General features: G+C 37.5%; 1 protein-coding gene across 6 annotated transcripts in view; it reads right to left on the bottom strand.

The window, feature by feature from the left end:
• SLCO1A2 (solute carrier organic anion transporter family member 1A2) overlaps positions 1–24,192 on the bottom strand; it is a 62,636-nt gene that overhangs the window by 26,711 nt on the left and 11,733 nt on the right. For 4 of the 6 annotated variants that reach the window (XM_055280426.2, XM_055280428.2, XM_055280430.2 and 1 more), the window contains 8 exons: positions 20,450–20,591; positions 16,191–16,323; positions 11,294–11,400; positions 8,841–8,987; positions 5,576–5,674; positions 4,753–4,974; positions 1,889–2,053; positions 124–319 (listed from right to left, as the gene is read on the bottom strand). In XM_055280426.2, coding sequence (XP_055136401.1) covers positions 124–319; positions 1,889–2,053; positions 4,753–4,974; positions 5,576–5,674; positions 8,841–8,987; positions 11,294–11,400; positions 16,191–16,323; positions 20,450–20,591 — 1,211 coding nt within the window. Of the gene's footprint in view, positions 1–123; positions 320–1,888; positions 2,054–4,752; positions 4,975–5,575; positions 5,675–8,840; positions 8,988–11,293; positions 11,401–16,190; positions 16,324–20,449; positions 20,592–21,036; positions 21,245–24,192 lie in introns of those variants that run through there. The other 2 variants (XM_055280427.2, XM_055280431.2) reach the window with 2 other exon arrangements.

Below are 24,192 nucleotides of genomic sequence, written 5' to 3'. Positions count from 1 at the left end.
AAGAGCGTGGATTACTACCATTAACTCCAATAAGAAAATGATCGGATCGTGCACTGCCATTGTAAAAAATATAATATTAACCGTTTGTTGAAAGATTCTGACATTCATTAGAAAACAACATACCCTTCGTAAGAGGTATTTATTCCAACAACTGAAGAATTTTCACAAGTCATGAGAAAAGATAAAAAATAGAGAAGATACTCAAGTAAGGATAACCAACATCCTATGTGGGCAGCTTGCTTGACAGTAATCTTGAACTTCTTCATAATTAAGCCACCAATTATATATCCAATACATATTGGAGGTAAGTTATAAATACCTATAAATGCAAATAAAATATTATTTACAAAATGACTTACCAAAGGAACAAACATGTTATCACTTTTATGTAATATGTCTTATATAAGAAACTATTTAGGTCCAACTCATAGTGAAGAAGGATGATTTAATTTTATCCCCACTTAGTTACACATTACCCACAGGGAGATTTTGAAATGCTCCATAATGGGGAAGTATATTTTGGGAGACTCTTGTTATTATAGTATCATTCATTTAACTCATTGCGGTAGATTGTGAATTTCTTATAGGCAGAGATCATGATAAAAATCTCTTTTCTTAGGATCCAGGTAGAAGTGGCAAGTCAAAATTGGCCAGTAATTTATTCATTTATTATGCTCTATTCTGTGTAATGAGAATATATATATACAATTTTTCAGTTACGTATCCTCACTTTGGTTGTGAAGAATTAGACTCCTCTCAAAGTGCTTTTACTTTTCTTTTTTTAGAGACAGAATTTTGCTCTATCGCCCAGGCTGGAGTGCAGTGATATGATCATAGCTGACTGGAGCCTCAACCTCCTGGGCTTAAGGGATGCTCCCACCTCAGCCCTCTAAGTAGCTGGGACTACAGGTGCACAACACCACACCTGGCTAATTTAAAAACAAAAATTGCAGAGACAAAGTCTTGCTATGTTGTCCAGGCTGGTCTTGAACTCCTGGCCTCAAGTGATCCTCACTCCTCAGCATCCCAAAGTGCTAGAATTAAAAGCATGAGCCACCACACCCAGTTCAAGGTACTTTTGAGAGTCACTTTGCTGAGCCTGTTGCTGTCAGGTGTATTTACATTTCATGTCTTGCTGCTACTGGCCAGCACTCTTCCTCTCTGAACGCTTCCCAATAAGAGAAAAAAAAGAATAGAAAAAGGAGAAGATAGCCCTAGGTTCCATCTGTACAATGTGAGCATCTGGCTCCCTGAATCATATTATTGAGAGAGCTTGTTAAAAATCCATTCCAGAGCCTCACGCCCTAGAGTCTGATTCAGTGTGTCTGAGGGGGAACCTCAGGTATTTGAAGCTTTCACAAGCACTTTAGGTAGTGTGGATACAAGTAGCCTGAGATATTGACTTTTCAAAACAGTGGAAAGATCCCAGGAAAAACCCAGGTTAGGCTAAAACCACTGAGGTTAGTGTGGTTGCAGGAAAAGCCGAATGTGTGTGGCTGCAGAGACACCTAAAACCACTAGGGGGACCAAAAAATTAAATTAGGAGGAACATAGAATCCTTGAACTGGAACCAAACGAGTAAAATTTGGTAGTAAAATGCAGAATCCTATCTGAAAATATGTAATTTTTGCACTCCCAAATATTTGCATTAATATAAATTCACATTCTGACTTCAGAGAGAAGAAAATCAAGATATTTCTGACCTCTTCCCTTCTCTACCCTTTCTTTCTTTCTTTTTTTTTTTTTGAGATTAGAAGGAAGAAATCCACCAGAGACAAAAAATATCCTAAAAGGCTTCAACTTAGGAGTTTGCTACACCTGCCATCACACTGTTCACCATTTCATGGGGGAAAAAGTGTGCTAGTAAGGCAGAGAAAAACAAACATACCCATTAGAAAGATTGCATCTGAAGATGATATTCCATATTGCTGTTCTAGGTATTTAGGCATGAAGGAGATCATGTTAACGAATGCATTGAACTGTATCACACTTACAAGTATGAAAAGCATATAAATTGGATTGCAGGAAAGACTTTTCATGAATGGTAGAAAATCTGAAATGAAAGAATGACAACTGTGTCAAACGAACTTGGCTTTGCATTTTGTGACTGACTTTTCCTGAAACATCCACCTCCTCAGCAAATTATGTTTTTTACTATTTTTTAATATATATGTGTTTGCTAATTCTTTTTTCCCCTTGAAAGCTGAAGTCATAGCAATGTTTTGGTGGCTTCTGGAAGTCAGTGTTGTAGCTGACTGGGTAGGGATCAGAACACAATAGTTTTGCTCTCAATAAGTCACTATTGAGTCTTAAAGATCAATAAGCAAAACTACAAAGTGACCAAAATATTGTCTACATCCACAGCATTTTATTTCTAATCTTTTGTTCTTCTATTAATATATTCTTTTTTCTACAGCTCATTAGAATGAAAGATGCTTGTTCTGTTCTGTAAAGTCTGGAGGAAAATCAAGTTGATAAAGAAGATTTCACATAAATATTTATTTTATCACTCCCTGAACATTTGAAATAAAGGTATGTGGGAATTAATGAGATATGAATGTTCTCAAGTATCCGGAATTTTTTTTTGCTTCTTCAGAACAACAGTTTCAGTGGTTCTGCCATTGGTTCTCAGCAAGATCTACCTGGAGATATTTTTTAAAATACCAACATCCAGGTCCCACCCTCAGAGATGCTGATTCATTTGGTACATTCTAAGGACTATGTAAATGATTTAATCAAAAATGATTCCTGTTAGAAAAAGCACAGAGCCAAATCTGTGGCCTGCCTCTAGTAATATTTGGCCTGCCTCTAGTAATGTGTGGCCTGCCCCTAGTAATGTGTGGCCTGCCTCTGGTAAATATTCTTGGTCACACTGCTACATTCGAGCTCAAGTTCTCACTTTTAATTTCCTTTCACTTTTCCTGTCCACATGTTCTCTGTCTTGACTTTCTTATTTTGCACAATCCTGGTTTGCTTAATAAACTGCTCACAATTCATTCTGGAACAAAATTTCAATAAATAAACAATTTAGAAGAGGAGGACACACAGATTAATGCAAATAAATGAGTTATAATTGTAAAATTTATATTTATGAATAGGGTACCTGACAGGAGAGAGAGTTATTGTCTGGACTCTGAAGCTTTTAAGTCACCCATGTTTGTTGACATCCCTGTCCTAATAGATGAGTTTCAGTAGCACAAGTTTGTTTTCTATGTCTTGCAACAAGCTAAGCTCTTTCCTAATTTTGAAAATAGAACCGATCTTGCAGACCACAAGAGGTCTATCAGTCCATAACAATCCTTTAAGAAGAGTTTTTAATATCATCAGAATGATTCTGAGAATTTGCAAGATTCTGAGTTGGCTCCTAATGACCGAAGATGTATTAAATTATGCTCAATTATGATTTAAGAGAATTTACAATAGTTAAGAAAAATTCTATGCAAATTGACATTGTAACTTATGGGTGATGATAGAAACAATAATGACAATAAAAGTACTAACACTAGTATCCGTATTAATAATAATGTGTGCTAGAATGTCTTTTACCTTCATACAACAATTCTATAGTAAGTACTATTATTATCCCCATTTGACAGAAAACTGAGGCCCTCATCATCCGTCAAATAAACATTTTTAAGTTCCAATAGCCAGGCCACACACCCACACTAATTAAATTAGACCTTTTGGGAATACTACAGAACTTTCAGACATCAATCATTTTTAAAATTTCCTAGGTGATTCCAATGTGCAGCCAAGTTTGAGCATCAGTGCTCTTGAGTACTAAATACTTAGGCTATCTTAGTTTAGTTTCCCACAGAAAAACCTGATATAAATTATACTTTGAGCTTTTATTGAGGTTCTGTACCAAAAAAACATGTTACATGCAATTTACCCTTTCATTTGCTGGAAAACCAGTATGTGGCACAATATTACCTGTATCATATCTCATATGATCATTTTTAAATTATTTTTTACTATTTCTTCCTTGGAGAACTGCTTCTTTTTATAAATTATTATTCTTCTCTCTAACAAGTATAGAGAGGTGGGTCACCGATCATGTTTTTTTTTTCTGATTTAACTTCCAGGAAGCTCATCGTTAAACTAACACATTGGTTACAAAACTATACTACCTATTAAGATTAGAGTATACTTTTTCCTACTTTTGTTCTTAGTTTAAATTTGCTTGTTCATTTTGTTTCAATTCAACCTATGTTCTCTGTAAAATGGGTTTTTTGAGCAAATAGGACCATATATATATATATGTGTGTGTATATATATATGTGTATATATATATGTGTATATATATATACACACACACACGATCCTCTCTCTCCTCTCTCTCTCATATATATATGTGTGTGTACATATATATGTGTATATATGTGTGTATATATATGTGTGTGTGTACATATATGTGTATATATGTGTATATGTGTGTGTATGTGTGTGTGTATATATATATATATTTATATATATATATATATATATATGAAAGAGAGAGAGGAGAGTGCCAAGACTGACATAAAAGTTTACACAAATGCTGATCTGAAATATTTCAGCTTCCAAATTATAATATTTATTTTCAAGTAGTACCATAGGAAGAATTGGACTAGTTAGGTATTCTTAACTGGTGACTGTTGATGACAAATTGTCTGAATACAGCATAGCATATCATAATGTTAGACTAAAATGCAGACATATCTATATGAAATAAAAGGTCAATTGCATAGTATTTAAAATATGTATCTTTGCCTTTAGTGATTCCATATTTTTCCTTCTTGACCTCTTCTCTTTGTTTGTCTTCATTTTCATTTTTAATGATGTCAGCATTATTCTCTAGTCCTTCCTTTGGAAGTGTTTTGGGCAAAAAGAAAAAAGGAATGGCAGTGAGCACGTTAACTCCTGCACAAATCAGAAAGCCAAACCACCATGCACCAACCCAACGGGTGTCAGTGGGAGTTATGGTCAGATCATCTGTAAAAAAATATATACACTGTTATTAGCTTAAGTCAGTATTTTCTGTATGAACTCTAGAAAATTATTAAAATTAGAATTATTGGGTCCTAACCAACCATAAAATTGGCTTATAATTCAGACGCTGATAAAATTTTTCTAATAATATGTGATGTTATAATATTGTCTAGTAATAAATTAGGCTGGTTATCTGTCTATCATGTAAGGGATTTAAAAGCAGTTATTAACTAAACAGCTACAAGTTCTATTTCATTATCAACAAATGATTGCTTAAAGTTCTATTTCATCATCAACAAATGATTGCTTAATTGAAATAAATTCAAACCTACATGCTTAAATTTTGTAAAACCAAGAAATATAGTTGAAGTGCACTAGAAAGAGTATGTGATTCTGTGTCAGATTAGCATTTTATTTTGCTCTACTGCTTTCTGGTTTGGAATATTTGAAAAGTTATTTAAATTCCTCCAGTAGATTTTCTCACTTTTAAAGTAGAGATCATTTATCAACTTGAAGGTCAAGTAAGGCCATGATTATATATGATAACATACCTGAGATGCTTTGTATACTCTAGACATTGTACAAATAGATTTTATTGAATTACCTGTGTTCACAGATCCAGTGTCAACATAAACATTTGCACAGAATGATGCCAGCAAAAGTCCAATCAAAGGACCAATAGTAGCTCCTGTTTCTATAAGCCCTAAAAATAAATAAAAGTATAAGGTTATAGTACAGTTATATGCCCACATAAAGAGTTCTAGGTCTATGAAAAGCCTGAAGACCGAATATTTTTGCCTTGGATGCTTTTGACTAGATATACAATTTATATGAAAGTTAAGCTTGATGTACATATAAATGATGATTGTTTCTGTAAATGTTGAAAAAGAAGCCTCATAATTTAAAGCCACTTTCCCTGGCCTCCAAATTCTCTTTCATGCTGGGTCACAGGGAGGGACTTGCTGTAGCAGCACAGGCAGTCCCAGCTGGGATCATGCCATCGACTAGGTCGTGATATAACCAAGGTCCTGTTAATTCATCCCACAGGCATGTTTTGGGAAGAATTCTAAAGCAATACCATCTTATAATGGATTTCTCATGGCACATTCCTCAAAAAAGTTTCACTCTCAGATCTGCAACTTGAAACTTCCTTCTGGCTATGTCCTCATTATTATTATATGATACAACTCTTTGATTTTATCATGTTCTCCTTCCTTTACTTCCACGGTTTTATTTTCCATGTCCATCAGTCCTATCTATCTTCACTTGAATTCTTATCCATTAAAATTTCATCATCAGCTGTCTCATCACTTGCCTACAATTCAGAACCTATGCTGAACCCTCCCTGATCTCTGAAAATCCAGACACGAGCTTCTTCAACTTTCTTCCTGTTCACTTCAAAATTTGGCTTTGCCTATTATCTCTGCCTTCTCCATGGTTCTTGGCGAACCCACCCTATTCACACCTAACTTCTTGGTTCCAACCCCTTCTATCTTCTCTAAGGTTTTGCTCTACCAAACACTCCCTCTCTTGTGCGCGTTCAATTTCCCCATAGCCAATGATTCTACAAAATCTCAAATCCACCCTGCTTTCTCTCCTTTTCACTATACTCTCTGCCTCTACTTCCTCACGTCTCACTCACTTTACTCAAATCCTTTTACATTCTCCTCCAAATACTCTCAGGTAGCCCCAGTGATCTCTTTGTCACTAATTTAGTGTCCTTTTTTGGTCTTCATCTTCCTAGCTTTCTAGGTTATTTGACATTGCTGGCCAAATCCCCTTTTTACATTTCTTCCTAAGAGTTTCATTAAACTATACATGTATTGTTTCATTGTGTTCTTATGACTATTCCTTCTTTGATTTTCCTTTCTCCTATTCTATTTACTAAGTAAAAGTCTTTCCCAGTATTTTATCCTAATATCTCTCAGTATATATATATTCTTCCACAGCAACCTTATTTCTCCCTCTTGATTTCATTTATTTCCTCTCCACTTTTTTTTTTTTTTTTTTTTTTTGAGACGGAGTTTCACTCTTATTACTCAGGCTGGAATGCAATGGCGCGCTCTCAGCTCACTGCAACCTCCACCTCCCAGGTTCAAGTGATTCTCCTGTCTCAGCCTCCCGAGTAGCTGGGATTATAGGCACATGCCACCACACCTGGCTAATTTTTGTATTTTTAGTAGAGATGGGGTTTTATCATATTGGACAGGCTGGTCTCGAACTCCTGACCTCAGATGATCTGCCTGCCTCAGCCTCCTGAGTAGCTGGGATTACAGGTGCATACCACCACACTCAGCTAATTTTTGTATTTTTAGTAGAGACGGGGTTTCATCATATTGATCAGGCTGGTCTCAAACTCCTGACCTCAGGTGATTTGTCCGCCTTGGCCTCCCAAAGTACTGGGATTATAGGCATGAGCCACCACACCTGGTCAATTCTCCAACTTTTAACCTAGCTTTTATGTTCTCTTCTAAACTCCAGAGCCATACATGGAACTGTTTTCTTGGTATAGAGCTATTCGATTTATAGTTATTTGGTTATGGACACACACATGAACACACACTATATATGTATATACATATATATACACACACTATATATATAGGACTAATAATTATGTAGTTCTTTATTTACTAACCTTATACGGACCACATCATCCTCATTTTAATATGTATAGAGATTATCACAGCTACATTTATATATAATACACCTTAGTATTTGTTGAATAAAGAAATAGACATCATAGCAAGGTGTTTGTTATTTATTGTAGGAGAGTGTTTGCATTCTTTTAATATAAGTGTGTGAAGGAAGTTAAAAGGACTGAATAGAAAATCACTGAAAAAGATTATTGCAAAATTAATGAGTTGCCAAAATGTGTCAAAAGTCACTTGGGTTAATGATTCCTCAATATTTTCATCCATCTTGATTATGTGTAATCATTTCCATCTTCTCTCACCCTCTCTGACTTTTTTAGTTTTTAAAAGATATGCCTACATACATTAATGGCAAAATGTCCCTATACTAAACGTTATGAGTTTATGACCAACTATTGATAGAATAATAAAAAATATAAGCAAGTCATGCATAATAAATTAAGAATATTTCAGAGATTGGAAGGCAGCACAAGAAGATGGGTCTTAAGTTGGCTGTTGTTCCAGGTGACCTACATGGATTTTAAAATGGTAATTTCAAGAAACATAAACAAAAAGATGAAAACATATTTGTGAAAAATATGAAGAAGCCTGACTATATGGAGAGATCATTAAGAAGAGAAACTATATAGAAACTAAGTAAGTGAATGTCATGCAGAGCCATGAGTAATAAGTGGGCAGATCAGATTTAATAAATGAGGAACTTATATGTGTCATAAATATAGTAGAGAAGACCTGATTAAAACAATGCTTGAGAAAAATTATATTGCAAGAATGTTTCTTAAAAACTGAGAAAATAAAATACTGAAGAGAAAACAATTAATAAAGGGAACCTACAGACGAAGTAATGAGAACCTCAACAAAAACAGAGGTAGTGAAAATAGTGAGAAAGGTTTTGAATGCACAGAACATTTTAGAGAAAACATTTGCAAATCTCTTAACAAGTTGGATGTAGTGTGGTGCCAAGCAAATGAAAGGGTCACCTCCAGGGGCACTAGACTTGTCGTATTTCCAATAGTAGAAAGTAGATTTATTAACAAAGTGGCTCATTGTCATTTAGCATATCTCATCTCCATTCAACAAACTTTTATGGAAGCCCAACTGTGCCAAGACACTCTACTCATCATTGTGGAAATCACTAAGACTACAAAAATATAACTAATTTCTAACCTCAAGGAACATATTGCCCTGAAAAGAAGCTAAGATTTTCAAACTTACCAATATATAAAGGAGAATTTTCAGATTTGGCAAAATCTTCTATATAGGAAATACCCAAAGGCAGGATGGGAGTTTCACCCATTCCACGTACAATATTGCCTACTAGGACGTATACCCACATTAATGATTTAACTTCGTTTGTACACTCTGCATTTAAAAAAAAGACATGACATTAGCGCTTTGACAATAAAGTGTCAGTAATATTAATTCTATGTTTTCTGTAGGCATTTCACAGTTATATGACCATGGCCCCTTGTCAATGATTTATATTACTATTCCAGCAATGACTTCTCAGGGCACCCCTAGTGCATTTTCTGACAGTGGACTTGAGTATGGACAAGTGTAAGTGATATGCTGGAGCCAGTCCCTACTGAGTTGGGAGAGATGAGTATACACACCTCCTCCCAACTCAGTGTTCAGTGACACCTCATTGGTAGTTTCATAGCAGTGTTACACCACAGAAGTTGGCAAACATTAAAAATCAAAGAGATTCAGTTTCTCAGCAACTCCTGGACTCATTCAGCTGCTACAAGTGCTTCCCCATTCCTATCCAACTTTGGGGAGACAAAAATATCTTTCTCTAGAATTGGTACTATATTTATGAGATTTAAACAAAAGTTCGCTAAAGTGTGAATTCTCTACAGCTCTAATTATTTCATAGAAACTAAAAATATTTAACTGGGTAATCATCATAGGTTCTCTATAGAGCATGTTGTATACTGTAACCACCAAATAACTTTCAATACAGAAATCCACCCCAATCCTTGGAGCCGCAGCTGCTTAGTAGAGTAACAAAGACTAGACCAAAGGGAATAGAAAGTGAGAAAGACAGGGAGATCTCTGAAGGATTTTGTCAATCTCTTTGTCATCTGTGTTCTAGGCCAAAATAGCTGGTAAGCTGTGAGGAAGCTCTGTGGAGTCCTGTTTTCAGGGAAGTGAAGGACAATGCACTCTTACCTCCTACAAATTGGCCAGGTGAGACTGTGAGGTCCTGACCACAGCTGGGTCCAGGAATTTCTTGTGAGTACTATCTCTCCATTATTTCCAGTCAGAAAATAATAGTCTCTATTTCTAGGTATACGGATTTTTTGTGTGATGCACAAAGTGATTTGTGTCTAGAGATCACAGGCAAACTCTAGGCCTATTCTAGGGCAAAATTGAAAGCATCAATCCACCTTCCTGGAGATGTGCCAGAATGGGAAGGTTTTGCTATATCCACAGTGAAGCCGAATAGCACCTGGGTCAGTCTTTGGCAATAGCCAGCTCAGAAAGAGAACATAGGCCACTGTTAATGTCACTGTTTTCATTTGTTTCCCCCATGGGGGTTCTTTGGTTTCTTCTGAGACAGATATTTTTCAACTTTTTGAAACTGTTTTGGTTTCCTGACTCAATGATGGTCATGAAATTCCCCCCCTTGTGGACTACTGCAATTTCCACGAACATGAATCCAGAATAAAAATGTCCCCAAAAAAATGCTGAGTCATCAGAGTCATCTCCAGACCAAGTATAACCAGAAGATTATACAAGTCTCTTAGCAGAAGGGACAGAAGGGGCAGAAGTGAGTACACTGGTGCCTAGGGCTACCAGAAGCTGAAAGAAGCACTGCTATTGTGTAGAATTTTAAAGCACTGTCTCCAGTTGAGGAAAAAAAAAAGAGCAGAAAGACAAGTTCCTAAGTCAATAGAAAGGGAATAGAGTAATTCAGAACTATAGCGTACTTGCCTGTTTTCCCTGCTATTAAAGATCAGTGATAGAACACAAATCTCTTGAACTTTGTTTCTGTCTCTAGCTCCTATTTACATAATCATATACACCAAATCATCAGCATAAATCCATCCTTCTAAGACGTTTTCCTCTGTGGGTTGGACTTGACAGTGGTCCTTGGATAGATGTCTTTGACTCTTTTTTTTTTTCGAGACAGAGTCTCACTCTGTTGCCCAGGCTGGAGTGCAATGGTGCAATCTTGGATCACTGCAACCTCCGCCACCTGGGTTCAAGCGATTCTCCTGCCTTGGCCTCCTGAGTAGCTGGGATTACAGGTGCCCGCTACCATGCTTGGCTAATTTTTGTATTTTTTAATAGAGGTGGGGTTTCACCATGTTGGCCAGGCTGGTCTCGAACTCCTGACCTCAGGTGATCCATCTGTCTCAGCCTCCCAAAGTGCTGGGATTACAGGCGTGAGCCACTGCACCCGGCCCTTTGACTCATTTTTAAATAATATGTTAATAAATAAACAAGGAACTCTCAATAAATACATTCAAATATAAGAAAAATAACATTATTTATTATTAGCTATTCTTATTGCCCATTGCAACTCCTTTGGAAGTTCCTGGAGAGAGAACATATCTTTGTTTATTTATGTAACTCAATCGATATTTCATTCAAGCCCCTCAGCAGAAAGTGTTTAGTTATAAGTTCACTGAACAAAAAATCAACACAATGAAGTAGACAACCTGGTGGATCCTGCGTTGGTCTTAAAATCTGGGTTCCATTTTCCATACACAAGAAACCGTTTGAGGACAAGTTGCCTGAAACTGGAACTGTAGATTCATATTCATATCTGTATAAACACAGGGAAAATGAGTTTATTTTAAGAAAATAATGAAGACAATGTGGGCAATGTGCAGATTGTTACCTTCTGCTTCCCATACAACACAATGTCCAAATCCAGTAAAAATGGCTTTTCATCTTTGGCATCCAAGTTATCATAAGTTAATATCATTAAAAAACTTGCCACTTTCTGTAAATGTACAATCTTTTTATACTTAGCTTTCAATAATCTGCCTGTGGATGATCTACCTTTAAATTATCAAATATCAACCTTCTTTGATTTTTAGGTTATCATTTCCTGGAAATAATTATTATGAGATAGGGAACACAAACTTTAAAAAATGTGACATTCAATAATGCATAATTAAGAAGATAAATGCTTTGGAAGGAATAACAACAAAACAAGGAATTCAATACATATTGTGTAACACTAATGTATAGACATATCTCAGAGACATTGCACGTTTGGTTTCAGATTGCCACAATAAAGTGAATATCACAATAAAGCAACTCACATGAATTTTTTTATTTTCTAATGCATATAAAAGTTATGTTTTGCACTATATTGTAGCCTATTAAGTGTGCAATAGCATTATGTCTGAAACACAATGTACACACATTAATTGAAAATGCTTTGTTGCTAAAAGATGCTAACAATCATCTGAGCCTTCAACGAGTCATAATCTTTGGCTGGTAGAGGCTTTAGCTTCCATGTTGATGGCCGCTGGCTGATCAGGGTAATGGCTGCTGAAGGTTGGGGGGGTTGTGGAAATTTCTTCAAATAAGACAATGATGAAGTTTCCTGTGTCAATTGACTGTTCCTTTCACAAAAGTTTTTTCTGTAGCACATAATGCTGTTTTGTTGTTGTTGTTTGTTTTTGAGACGGAGTCTCGCTGTGTCACCCAGGCTGGCGTGCGGTGGCGTGATCTCGGCTCACTGCAAGCTCTGCCTCCGGGGTTCACGCCATTCTCCTGTCTCAGCCTTCAGAGTAGCTGGGACTACAGGTGCCTACCACCACACCTCGCTAATTTTTTTGTATTTTTAGTAGAGACGGGGTTTCACTGTGTTAGCCAAGATGGTCTCGATCTCCTGACCTCGTGATCCGCCCGCCTCGGCCTTCCAAAGTGCTAGGATTACAGGCGTGAGCCCGGCCGCACATAATGCTGTTTGATAGCATTTTACCCACAGTAGAACTTTTTCCAAAATTGGAATCAATCCTTGCAAGCCCTACTGCTGCCCTATCACCTAACTTTGTGTAATGTTCTAAAATATTAGTTGTCATTTCAACAGTTTTCACAGGATCTTCATCAGTAGTAGATTCCATCACAGGAAGCCACATTATTTGCTTGTCCATAAACAGATAATCTTCATTTATTCAAGTTTTATTATGAGATTGCAGCAATTAAGTCACATCTTCAAGTTCCATCTTAAATTCTAGTTATCTTGCTCTTTCCACCACATCTGCAGTGACTTCCTCCACTAAAGTCTTATGACTTCCTTCACTAAAATCTTGAACCCCTCAGGGTTATCCAAGAGAATTTGAGTCAACTTTTCAAAATTCCTGTTAATGTTGAGATTTTGCCCTCCTCTCTTGTTCCTAGTGGAATGTAGAATAGTGAATTCTTTCAAGAAGGTTTTCAATTTATGTTACTTAGATCCATCAGAAGAATCACTATTTATAACAGCAATATCCTTACAAACTGTGTGTCTTAAATAGTAAAACTTGAAAGTCCAAATTACTCCTGATTTATGGGCCGCAGAATGGATGTTGTGTTAGAAGGCATGAAAACAACATTCATCTCCATGTACATCTCCATCAGAGCTCCTGGGCAACTAGATGCATTGCCAATTAGCAGTAATATTTTGAAAAGACTTCTCCTCCCTATCTCTGAAAGTCCAAGATGGCATCTTCTTTCAAAAGAAGGCTGTTTTCACTTTGGGAGGCCGAGGCAGGCAGATCACCTGAGGTCAGGAGTTTGAGACCAGCCTGGCCAACATGGTGAAACTCTGTTGCTACAAAAAATACAAAAATTAGCCAGGCGTGGTGGTAGGTGCCCGTAATCCCAGCTACTTGGGAGGCTGAGGCAGGAGAATCGCTTCAATCCAGGAAGCAAAGGTTGCAGTGAGCTGAGATCATGCCACTACACCCCAGCCTGAGCAACAGCATGAGACTCCATCTAAAAAAGAAGAAGGAAGAAGGAAGAAGGAGAGGAGAAGAAGAAGAAAGAAGGAGGAGGAGGAGGAGGAGGAGGAGGAGGAGGAGGAGGAGGAGGAGGAGGAGGAGAAGGAGAAGGAGAAGGAGAAGGAGAAGGAGAAGGAGAAGGAGAAGGAGAAGGAGAAGGAGAAGGAGAAGGAGAAGGAGAAGAAGGCGGCTGTTTCATCCGCATTGAAAATCTGTTATTTAGTGTAGCCACCTTCATCAATTAACTTAGCTAGATCTTCTGGATAACTTGCTGCAGCTTCTCCATCAGCACTTGCTGCTTCACCTTGCACTTTTATGTTATAAAGACAACTTCTTGCCTTAAGCCTCATGAACCCACCTCTCTTGGCTTAAACATTTCCTTCTGCAGCTTCCTAATCTCTCTTAACTTTCGCAGAATAGAAGAGAGAGTCTTGCTCTTCTGGCTTAAGGGAATGTTGCGGCTGGCTTAATCTTCTGTTCAGACTACTCAAACTTTCTCCATCTCAGCAATAACACTGTTTCACTTTCTAATCATTTGTGTCTTCCTTGAAATAGCACTTTTTCTATGTGTTCACAGCTTGGTAACTATGTGGTGCAAGTGGCTTAGCTTCAGGCCTATCTTGGCTTTCAACTTGCCCTCCAAGCTGAGCTTAATCATTTCTAGCTTTTGATTTAAAGTGAGAAATGTGCAATTCTTCCTTTCACTTGAACACCTGGAGGCCACAATAGGGTTATTATAATAATTGGCCTAATTTCAATATTTTTGTACCTAGGGGAATAAGGGGGCCTACGGAGAGGGCAAAAAATGGGGCAGTGGCTGGTCAGTAGAGCAGTCAGAACACATGCAACATTTGTTGATTACATTCACCATCTTAAGACCAGCACGGTGGCTCATGCCTGTAATCCCAACATTTTGAGAGTCTGAGGCGGGCAGATTGCTTGAACCCAGGAGTTCAGGACCAGCCAGGGCAATATGGCGAAATCCTGTCTCTACCAAAAAAAAAAAATACAAAAATTAGCCAGGCATGGTGGCACGTGCCTGTAGTTTCAGCCACTCGAGAGGCTGAAGTGAGAGGATCACCTGAGCCTGTGGAGGTCGAAGCTACAGTGAGTGAGATCACACCACTACACCCCACCTTGAGCAACACAATATCTCTAAAAAAAATACATAAATAAATCACCATCTTAAATGGGCATAAGTTAGTGGCACATCAAAACAATTACATTAGTAATATCAACGATCACTAATCACAGATCACCATAACAGATACAATCATAATGCAAAAGTTTGAAATATGCAAGAATTATCAAATGTGACCCAGACACAAAGTGAGCACATGCTGTTGGAAAAATGATTCTAATCTTCAACATAGGGTTGCGATAAACCTTCAATTTGTGAAAATGCAATATCTGCAAAGTGCAATAAAGTGAAATGCAATAAAGCAGGGTATGCCAGGATTCAAAACTAATAGAATAACATTTACTTAGAAATACAGAGGCAAGGCTGGGCCAGGTGGCTCACGCCTGTAATCCCGCACTTTGGGAGGGCAGATTGCTTGAACCCAGGAGTTCCAGACCAGCCTGGCCAACTTGGGGAAACCCCATCTCTACTAAAAATACAAAAATTAACTGAGTGTAGTGGCATGCACCTATAATCCCAGCTACTCAGGAGGCTAAGGCAGGAGAATCACTTGAACCTGGGAGGCAGAGGTTGCAGTGAGCCAGGAGATGGCGCCACTGCACTCCAGCCTGGGCGACAGAGTGAGTGAGACTGTCTCAACAAAAATAAAACCAAAGGCCAAGGCGGGTGGATCACGAGGTTAGGAGATCGAGACCATCCTGGCTAACACAGTGAAACCCCATCTCTACTAAAAATGCAAAAAATTAGCCAGGCATGGTGGCACATAACTGTAGTCCCAGATACTCAGGAGGCTTGAGGCAGGAGAATTGCTTGAACCCTGGAGGCGGAGGTTGCAGTGACCAACTGCACTCCAGCCTGGGTGACAGAGCGAGACTCTGTCTCAAAAAAAATAAATAATAATAATAATAATAAAAAACAGAAAAACAGAAGAAAAAAAGAAAGAAATTGGAGGCAAATACAAGAAAGAGCTAAAAGTTATAAATGCTTGCCTCTGGAAAGCAGTAATAAGTGACAAGGGAGAATTTTTTGTCAATATAAGCCATTTTGTATAGTTTCTATTTTTACGACTTTGTACATAGTTACTTTGGTAAAAATTAAAAGAAAAAGCAGCCTTCTGACTGGTCTGTCCCTTGGTGACCTGCAATTAAGCAGAATCTCATTATTAATTAGAAGTATTTACATGGTCCTGAGAAGGGAATAATCCCAAGTTTTGGCTGGTCCTGAGAATCTTTTCACCAGACTCAACTCCACAAGAAAGGTCCCAAATCCCCATTGTGTAAACTGACAAAACTGACTACGTAAGTGGAAGTGAGGCAGCCAAGAGCACCAAATAGACAGATGGAACACAATGTGCATCTTCCCCTTCCCATGACAGTGCTCTATGCTGTTGGAAAGCATTGCTCCGAGAGGAAAGTGCAACTTCATTTCCTGCAAGTGAAATTTGACCACCCAAAATTATCAGACTGGAATACTTACTGGTTCATGAGGAAATGAGGTAGTGATTTTAAGAAACAGCCTAAGCCCATAACCACACATCCAATGCCAATCACTATAGGTCTATGCAGTTTGGTTCCAAAATAACTCACAAATATAATCAACAAAAGATTTCCTAGGAAAAAATTGAGAATAATCATTTTAAAAAGTATGAACAAAGTCTTAATTAACAGCCTCACCCAATCATTTACATTCTAGCATTTACTGCATAACAACTATGTTAAATACTTGGATTTGTGCTAGGGTTGCATTAAATAATAAATGAATATAACACAATCCCTGCCCCGAAGAAGGGTTCTGTTTTATTATGTAGACAGATACAGAAACAGATATCTCTGAAACACCAACATTTATAGAGGGGAGAAGAAGAGAAGCCAGTGAAAGGGACTAAAGAATGGTTCTGGGAAATTTGAAAGGCTCTATTTCTGACTATCTAGACCTGGGAAATGAGGTTCAAAAGAAGGTGTCAGCCTGCATGTGACCTCTGGCCTCTCTCTCAATGCCTACTCCATAGAACATTATCATGTTTTCCTATGCTCAGAAAGAGAAGCAAAAGTCAGATTTAGGTAGCTGAATGTTTTGTAACTCATTATTTAAAAATACCTTCATTTTGGTCAACATGACCAAGACAGGGATCTATTTTTTTTCTACTTCTTTCCCTAGATCAGACAATGCGGTTAAGTAAAAATTAGTAGACCCCCACTTCTACTGGGTCTTCAGTGAGTCTGGATTTGAGGAATAAAAATAGCAATGAAAAATGTATCCCCATGTCTTAGGACGAAGCTTTAGAATAAAGAAACTACGGGGGAAGGCCCATCTGATGGACGGATCCTTGAAGAGTGTGGAGTAAAGATTGGAAGAAAACAAATATATGAGTAAGTTTTTTGCAAACCATACATTTTTTAATTCAGTAAATAATATCTACCTTGCTCCCACTATATATAAAGAATGCCTCTGCAATGACTCAAGATTATAAAAATTTCAAAAATTCTTTTCCTCAAGGCGTTAATAATTTTCTAAGTGGTGTATATTTTGAAAAGTTTTCTTTCCACCTATATTTTTATCTAGTCTGCCTTGTGTGTAGAAGATATGTCCATTTGTACATTGTTTTATATGGAGAGCACCCCACTGCAATAACTATATCAGCCACATTGACCTCTCTAGGTTTCTAAAATCTCATCACCAAAGCCATCCGTGTTGAAGGTAGTGTCTCCAGAGGCCATTGTTTGAAATCCGTATCTATTTTTTGAAAGGAGAAGAAAGGAACAACTTTCCTTCTTCACGTAAGAGTGAGTTCATGTTTTAAACTGCCTTGCTCTGTCAGGAAATAATTGCAACGAGAAAGCATGGGAAAAGGTAAGTAATTTTTTTCAAAGGTATGGAGAATGCTGCCTGTAAAACTGACTGGGGAAATGTAAGCTAAGTGATATGTTTATTGGCATTTGTAAATTTCACACTATTTCTAATCTTCATCATTCTCCTCAAGCTACCTATCACCACCCACTAGTGGTAGAAATTGTTAATATATTCTGCTTTATCAAGAAATCTGGGGCAATCAAACATGAAGGCATTTGAGTTTTCCACCCGATGGTCTTACCACCTTCCTTCAGTTTGAGAGGTTGTGGTGCCCATCTGACCACCCAACACTGAACACATCACCAGGGCACTGCCATTTTCTTCAGCCACTTACTCTAGTAATTAAAATCTCTCATATATATTTTAAGCCTCTCTCTCTCAACTAGACTTTAGCCTACACATATTCTCTAGTTTCTCTCCAAACTTCCCAGAACATTCATCCATATTCATAGACTCCACTTTTCCCCCCCTCTCTAATCCCCTTTTGTCTCTCCTACCTTCACTGCTTCCTAGCTTCTAAATTTGCTAGTGCCCTGGCAAGATCATCAGTTATCTCCATATTATGAAACCCAGGGAATAGTTCTTCATCCTTATCTAACTGGATATTTCTAATGCTTTTCACACTGCTGATACATTTATTTTTCAAATTTCTACTCCTTTGTTTTTCATAATACTATTTTCTCCTAGTTCCCCCTCTTGTTTCTCTGACCATTCCTTCTCTTAACATAGACTCCTTTTCTTCTGCCTGTGCCTTAAATGTTTGTGCAGCTCAGGATCTATTCTTTGTCCATTGTAATTATCACCCTATATCCTCTCCCTGAATAACCTCATAAATTATCTCTCTAGTTTTAGCAAATGCCTACTTACTTGCTAATCAATAGCTCCAGCCCAGATAGTTCCCCACTGCTTCAGACTCACATAACTGCAATGTGAACATATAACTTTGTTACCAATTGTCACCAACAGAAGTTACAGATATGTTCAGATGACAATATGGCTCTTGCAAACAATTCAAAATATTGACACAATAATTACTTCAAAATTAGTAATGTTTTAATTTAATGGGTTGATTAAAAGTACAAATATTACTACATAAAAATTTGTTTTAATATTTTGATAATTCTACTGCAATATAATTGGCTTCCTTTGCACCCATGTGGTTCTTTCTTATGCAACTAAAATTATTATTCCAGGATCATATGGTGTTAGAATGCTAAAAGGGTCCTTGGCACAGAAACGTTAATAACCCCTTCCAATCCTCAGTGACACTCCCTCATCTAGAGGATTAAAAAATAAACGCCATAGCAGGCACACAAAGCTCTCATTAACCCATTTCTCACCCCTGCCCATTTCTCCAGGATCACATCCTAATCGTTTCCAACTTTATCTTGGCTAGCCAATATTATCAAGCTGAATGTTGCTCCTCACATAGGCTAATACGTTGCATCGTTCTTAGGCTTCTTCTACTGGAATTTTCTTCACACTTGCTTAACCTCATTTCTTCTCCTAGAAAACTTTTAGTTATCCTCCAACAATCTGGCTTCCCTAAATGAGTCTGTGTTTCTTCTGTTTCTGTAAGACCTTGTATATATCTATGCTACCAAACTTACTTCATTCAATTAATGTTATTATTATCTGCATCTCTACCTTCCATTAGATTATGAGCTGAGTCAATTCGTGGGCTATACATGGAGTTAGTTCTAACTCTTTCACTGGGATCAGCACACAGGTGATACAGGCTAAGATCTAAGGGAGTTGAACACTAGTAGACAAGATCAAGAATCACTTGTTTCAGTTTTGCTTCTCCTCAATCCTGATTTTTTAAATATATTTATATTAAAGGCAATTATCACCTTGAAGAAAGTGGAAGCTATTATAAAACTAGAAAGGAGTGACACTCATATTTCTATATAACTGTTTCATGGAAGGAATCTTTCTCTCCCTCATTCTCCCTCTCTACGGTCACATATTCCCAGTCATCCACAAAAATCAGAATCTACGAGTAGACTTTATTCTTCCCTAGAGGCTGCCTCTGAAATAAATTCAGAGAGATATAAAAGCAATCTTTTCTTCTCTCTATGTTTAGAAAAAAAAAAAAAATGTCAACCTCCCAGACCAAATAGCAGAAAAATATTTGCATTTTCATTTGTAAGGCAATTTCCTTTGTCTCCAACAATATCTTCTACATCTTCTAGGTCTTCTACCTTTTTTATTTTATTTTATTTTATTTTATTTTTTTGAGACAGTGTCTCACTCTGTCACCCAGGCTGAAGTGCAGTGGTGATCTCGGCTCACGGCAAGCTCTGCTTCCCGGATTCACACCATTCTCCTGCCTCAGCCTCCTGAGTAGCTGGGACTACAGGCACCTGCCACCACGCCCGGCTAATTTTTTTGTATTTTTAGCAGAGACGGAGTTTCACCATGTTAGCCAGGATGGTCTCAATCTCCTGACCTCGCGATCCACCCATCTCGGCCTCTCAAAGTGCTGGGATTACAGGCATGAGCCACCGCCCCCCAGCAGTCTTCTACCTTTGTATCTTCTAAATATAAAGGTGGAGCCTTTAGTTTCCCTTAGAGTTATCAAATTATAGATTTCAATATAAATACTGTAAATACTCTGCTACTCATGCTACATAACTAAGAAACTATTAGAATAAAAAGAACAATGGTGGGTTATGTGGCAATATTTAGGTCTTAATATGAGGTAATACTTAAATGAATTATTTCCAAGCATATTCTGAGCTTAGCTAATCAATCAGTTTTAGAAAACATATAACTCAGTCAGATTAAATGACCTAAAACAGCAAATAAGGAGAATAAAATTCAGACTAGCTTCATAGATAAGACAAAATACAAAAAGAAGAAATTCAAAAATAATTCATTACCAATCTCAAAGCTTCCATTAATAAATCCAACTAGAGATGTTGGGATGTTGAATTGTCTCTCTATTTGTGTGAGCATGGAATTCATGTAAGATCCAGATAGTGTTTTGGATACAAATGCACATGTTATTGCCAACAGAAACATCTAGGAAAAAAATATAAGAAAACATAGAAAAATTTATTTTTAATTTGTATACTTGCCATCTGTTGACAAAATGCCTTCCACCATAAGACTGTCTCCAAATTAAGTAACCTTTGAATTTGCAAGAAACTGTAAAAGGTAGTCTATTCCTCTTGGCTGTCATCCTGTGATTTCTCTCTAAAAACTCAAAGTGAGACTAATTTTGTAGGTAGTTGCAGCCTCATTATTGTATAAGCATACTGGTACATACATAGAAACAAACAGTCATTCTAAGTAATACATAGCTGATGATTTAAACAGCTCTTCAGAACTACAATGATATCTAAAGTACAAAAGAATTCACACATATACTGTAATGAAAAGAAAGAATGCAGAATTATACAAATACATTATTTTGGTAGCAAATATGCTTGAGTTCTCTCTGCAGGACAATAGGTCCCCAGATTACCTTGGCCGACCCCACTGTTTCCTGTTCTTGCTTGCAGTTCTTGATCAGAAACATTCTGCCTTCTCAGCAATGAAGGAAATATCCAGAACAATCTGAGTTATGTCCTCATTCTTCCCATAGTAGGATGCTCTGCAACCCTTGAGCTCATCAATCCCAGTTGTGTCTAAGGCATATAAGCCCAGGACAGAGTGTTTTCAGGGTTTCTCAACTGCAGTGTGAATGGAGGACCACACAAAAATGAGACCCTCTTTATTTTGGGAAGCTTTCCTGAACCTTGGAGAATCAGCTCACATGGACCCTTGGCTTCTGTTTATTCTTACTGCCTGCCTAATATGTATACTGTAAATTTCCATATGTTTTATCAATCATACTTCTTATGAATTGGTATAGTTCCAGGAAACAGTGAGGTTGATGCAATCCATAACAACATCAGGGATGAGTTCACAGATAGAACCACTGTAATCACCAGGAGCTGCTATCATTTTACTAAAAATATGAAAAGTTAAAATTCTGATAGGTTTATTAAATTTAAAAAGATAGCTTTTAGTAAGAGGTTTTAAAACAGGAGCACTGTATACTGGTAATAGTATAGTTAGGTAGATTAATTACTGCTTCAAAATGAACAAATTATAGATAGTTTTACATCAACTTGAATGGCGGTCTTCAGTCACATGCCACAGGGATTTTTGCTTGGTCCTATTAAAGATAATTTCTGATGACACTTGCATCCTGGGAGACCATTTGACCTACTATCTACCTAGCACACTCAAAATTCTCACACCTTCCACTTTCCACACCTCCAGTCTTGAGCCAATCACACAGCTTATTTTCTACCTCACATATTCCTTTCAAGTTAACTCACAACCTTTTCTGTTTCTCAGTCTCCAACCCAGCCACATGCTCTTTCTTCATGATCAGCAAATGATATCAGCAACTTCACCTGCAAACTTACCTCTATCCCTATCTTCTCTAATTTGCCTATGTCTTTAGAAAGATTGGTGTCCCTTTCTTGTACATAAAATCCCTCCAATCTTACTCTTGAATCCATTCTTCCCATTTTTGAGGTTCAAATTCATCCGTTATTGCTCTTTTTTTCTCTCTCTCTCTCTTTTGTGTTTTGTTTTGTTTTGTTTTGTTTTGTTTTGTTTTGTTTTGTTTGAGACAGAGTCTTACTCTGTCACCCAGGCTGGAGTGCAGTGGCGTAATCTTGGCTCACTGCAACCTCCACCTCCCGGGTTCAAGCAATTTTCCCACCTCAGGCTCCCAAGTAGCTGGGGCTACAGTGTGTGCCACCATGACTCGCTAGCTTTTGTATTTTTAGCACAGATGGGGTTTCACCATGTTGGCCAGGCTAGTCTCGAACTCGTGACCTCAGGTGATCCACCCACTTTGGCCTCCCAAAGTACTGGAATTAAAAGCATCAGCCACTGGCCTTTTCTCTCTATTTTCAACCTCACACTCTTTATTGCTTGTTTCCCCACTAGCTTATTAATATATCCAAGGCATTTCTTGCCTTTTGAGAAAAACAAAACAAAACAAAACAAAACACCTTCCCTCAGCCTTGATGGTTAGCTACGCTAGCTACCACAAAGTTGTTAAGAAGAATAGTCTAGACTCTAGACTGTTTAACCTTCCATCCATCCTATAGTCTGCTACGGCCTCATATTTCTTGAAACTACCTCCATAAAAGGTCATAAACAACTTCCTGATTCCCAAATATCCCAAATCCACAAGCTATGTCTGAATTGTCATCTTACTTCATGACTCTCAGTCATTTGATACTATTGATCTCTCTTTTCTTCCTGAAATTTCCTCCCCCCACACATACCTATATCTCTGACTAACAGCTCGATTCTTTCTACTCAGTCTTCTCTTCTTTGGTCAACCCTTTCAGGCCTCTGTCTTGTACTCCCTATCCTTTTGCTATGCATGCTGTCTTGTATGAACAGTTTAGCTCAGACAATTAAAATCCTGTTTACTCTCCTCTAGCCTTGTCTACCTCCAACTTATCTTTCACATGCCACCTCCACTAATTTGCATCATAATTTTTTGTCAAATAAACTAATAAAATACATAGTTAGCATATTCTACTTCTTAAAACTTTTCGGTAATTCCCATAAACAAAAATCTCCGATTTTTAAGATGGTAAACAAAGCCTCATCTATATTTCAGTATCATCTCCTGTTGCTTCTCCTTAGACACAGTGTTCCACTTGTAGCTGTGTTAATTAACCCTGCCATTTTATAGTTCAGTGCTTTTATATAATATTCCTCCAGTTATAATGCCTTTCTTCCCTTTGTTCATCTGGTAAATGTATAATTCATTTTCAAGACTCAGGTATTTTATTACTTCTATTGTGAAGCCTCTTTTGCCTCTGTGCTCCCCAGGTAAGCCCTAACCATTCATTCATTCTTTATCTTCCCACCCTACTGTGTTCCTAACTCAATTACAACCTCTATTACAGTGCACTTTATTTATGGGTTTGGATGCCTATAAGTTCCTCTCTCATTATTCTGTGAGCAAGTCAGAGACAGGAGCCATATGTTATTTACCCCTGTGGCTCTGGGGCCTACTAAGTGCCTAACAAATAGCAGGCACCCAATACAAGTTTACTGAATTAATGACAGAGTAAGTATCAAAAACGTCTTGAAGAAATCAGAGCTGAAAGTAAAATGAAATTGAATAAGATTAAATATAGTGTTTTCATCCATCTGGGCTGCTACAACAAAATACTCTAAGCTGAGTGGCTTATAAACAACAGAAATTTAATTCTCATAGTTTCAAAGACTGGAAAGTCCAAGAGCAAGGCACTAGCAAATTTGGGTTGGCTGATGCCTGTGAACCCAAAAGTATCTGAGACAGTTCTCAATCAATTTAGAAAGTTTATTTTGCCAGGGTGAAGGATGTGGCCATTACACAGCCTCAGGAGGTCCTGACAACATGTGCCCAAGATGGTCAGGGCACAGCTTGCTTTTATACATTTTAGGGAGACATAATACATCAGTCAGTACATGTAAGATTTTCATTGGTTCAATCTGGAAGGGCAGGACAACTCGAAGCAGGGGGTTCCAGGTCATAGGTAGTTTTAAAGTTTTAAAATGTGCTGATTGGCAATTGGTTGGAAGAGTTATTATCAATAGAAAACAATATCTGAGT

The sequence above is a fragment of the Symphalangus syndactylus genome, chromosome 5, assembly GCF_028878055.3.
Source record: "Symphalangus syndactylus isolate Jambi chromosome 5, NHGRI_mSymSyn1-v2.1_pri, whole genome shotgun sequence".
NCBI lineage: Eukaryota > Metazoa > Chordata > Mammalia > Primates > Hylobatidae > Symphalangus > Symphalangus syndactylus.
The sequence above is the reverse complement of the archived record's forward strand: the minus strand, read 5'-3'. Positions and strand labels throughout refer to the sequence as shown.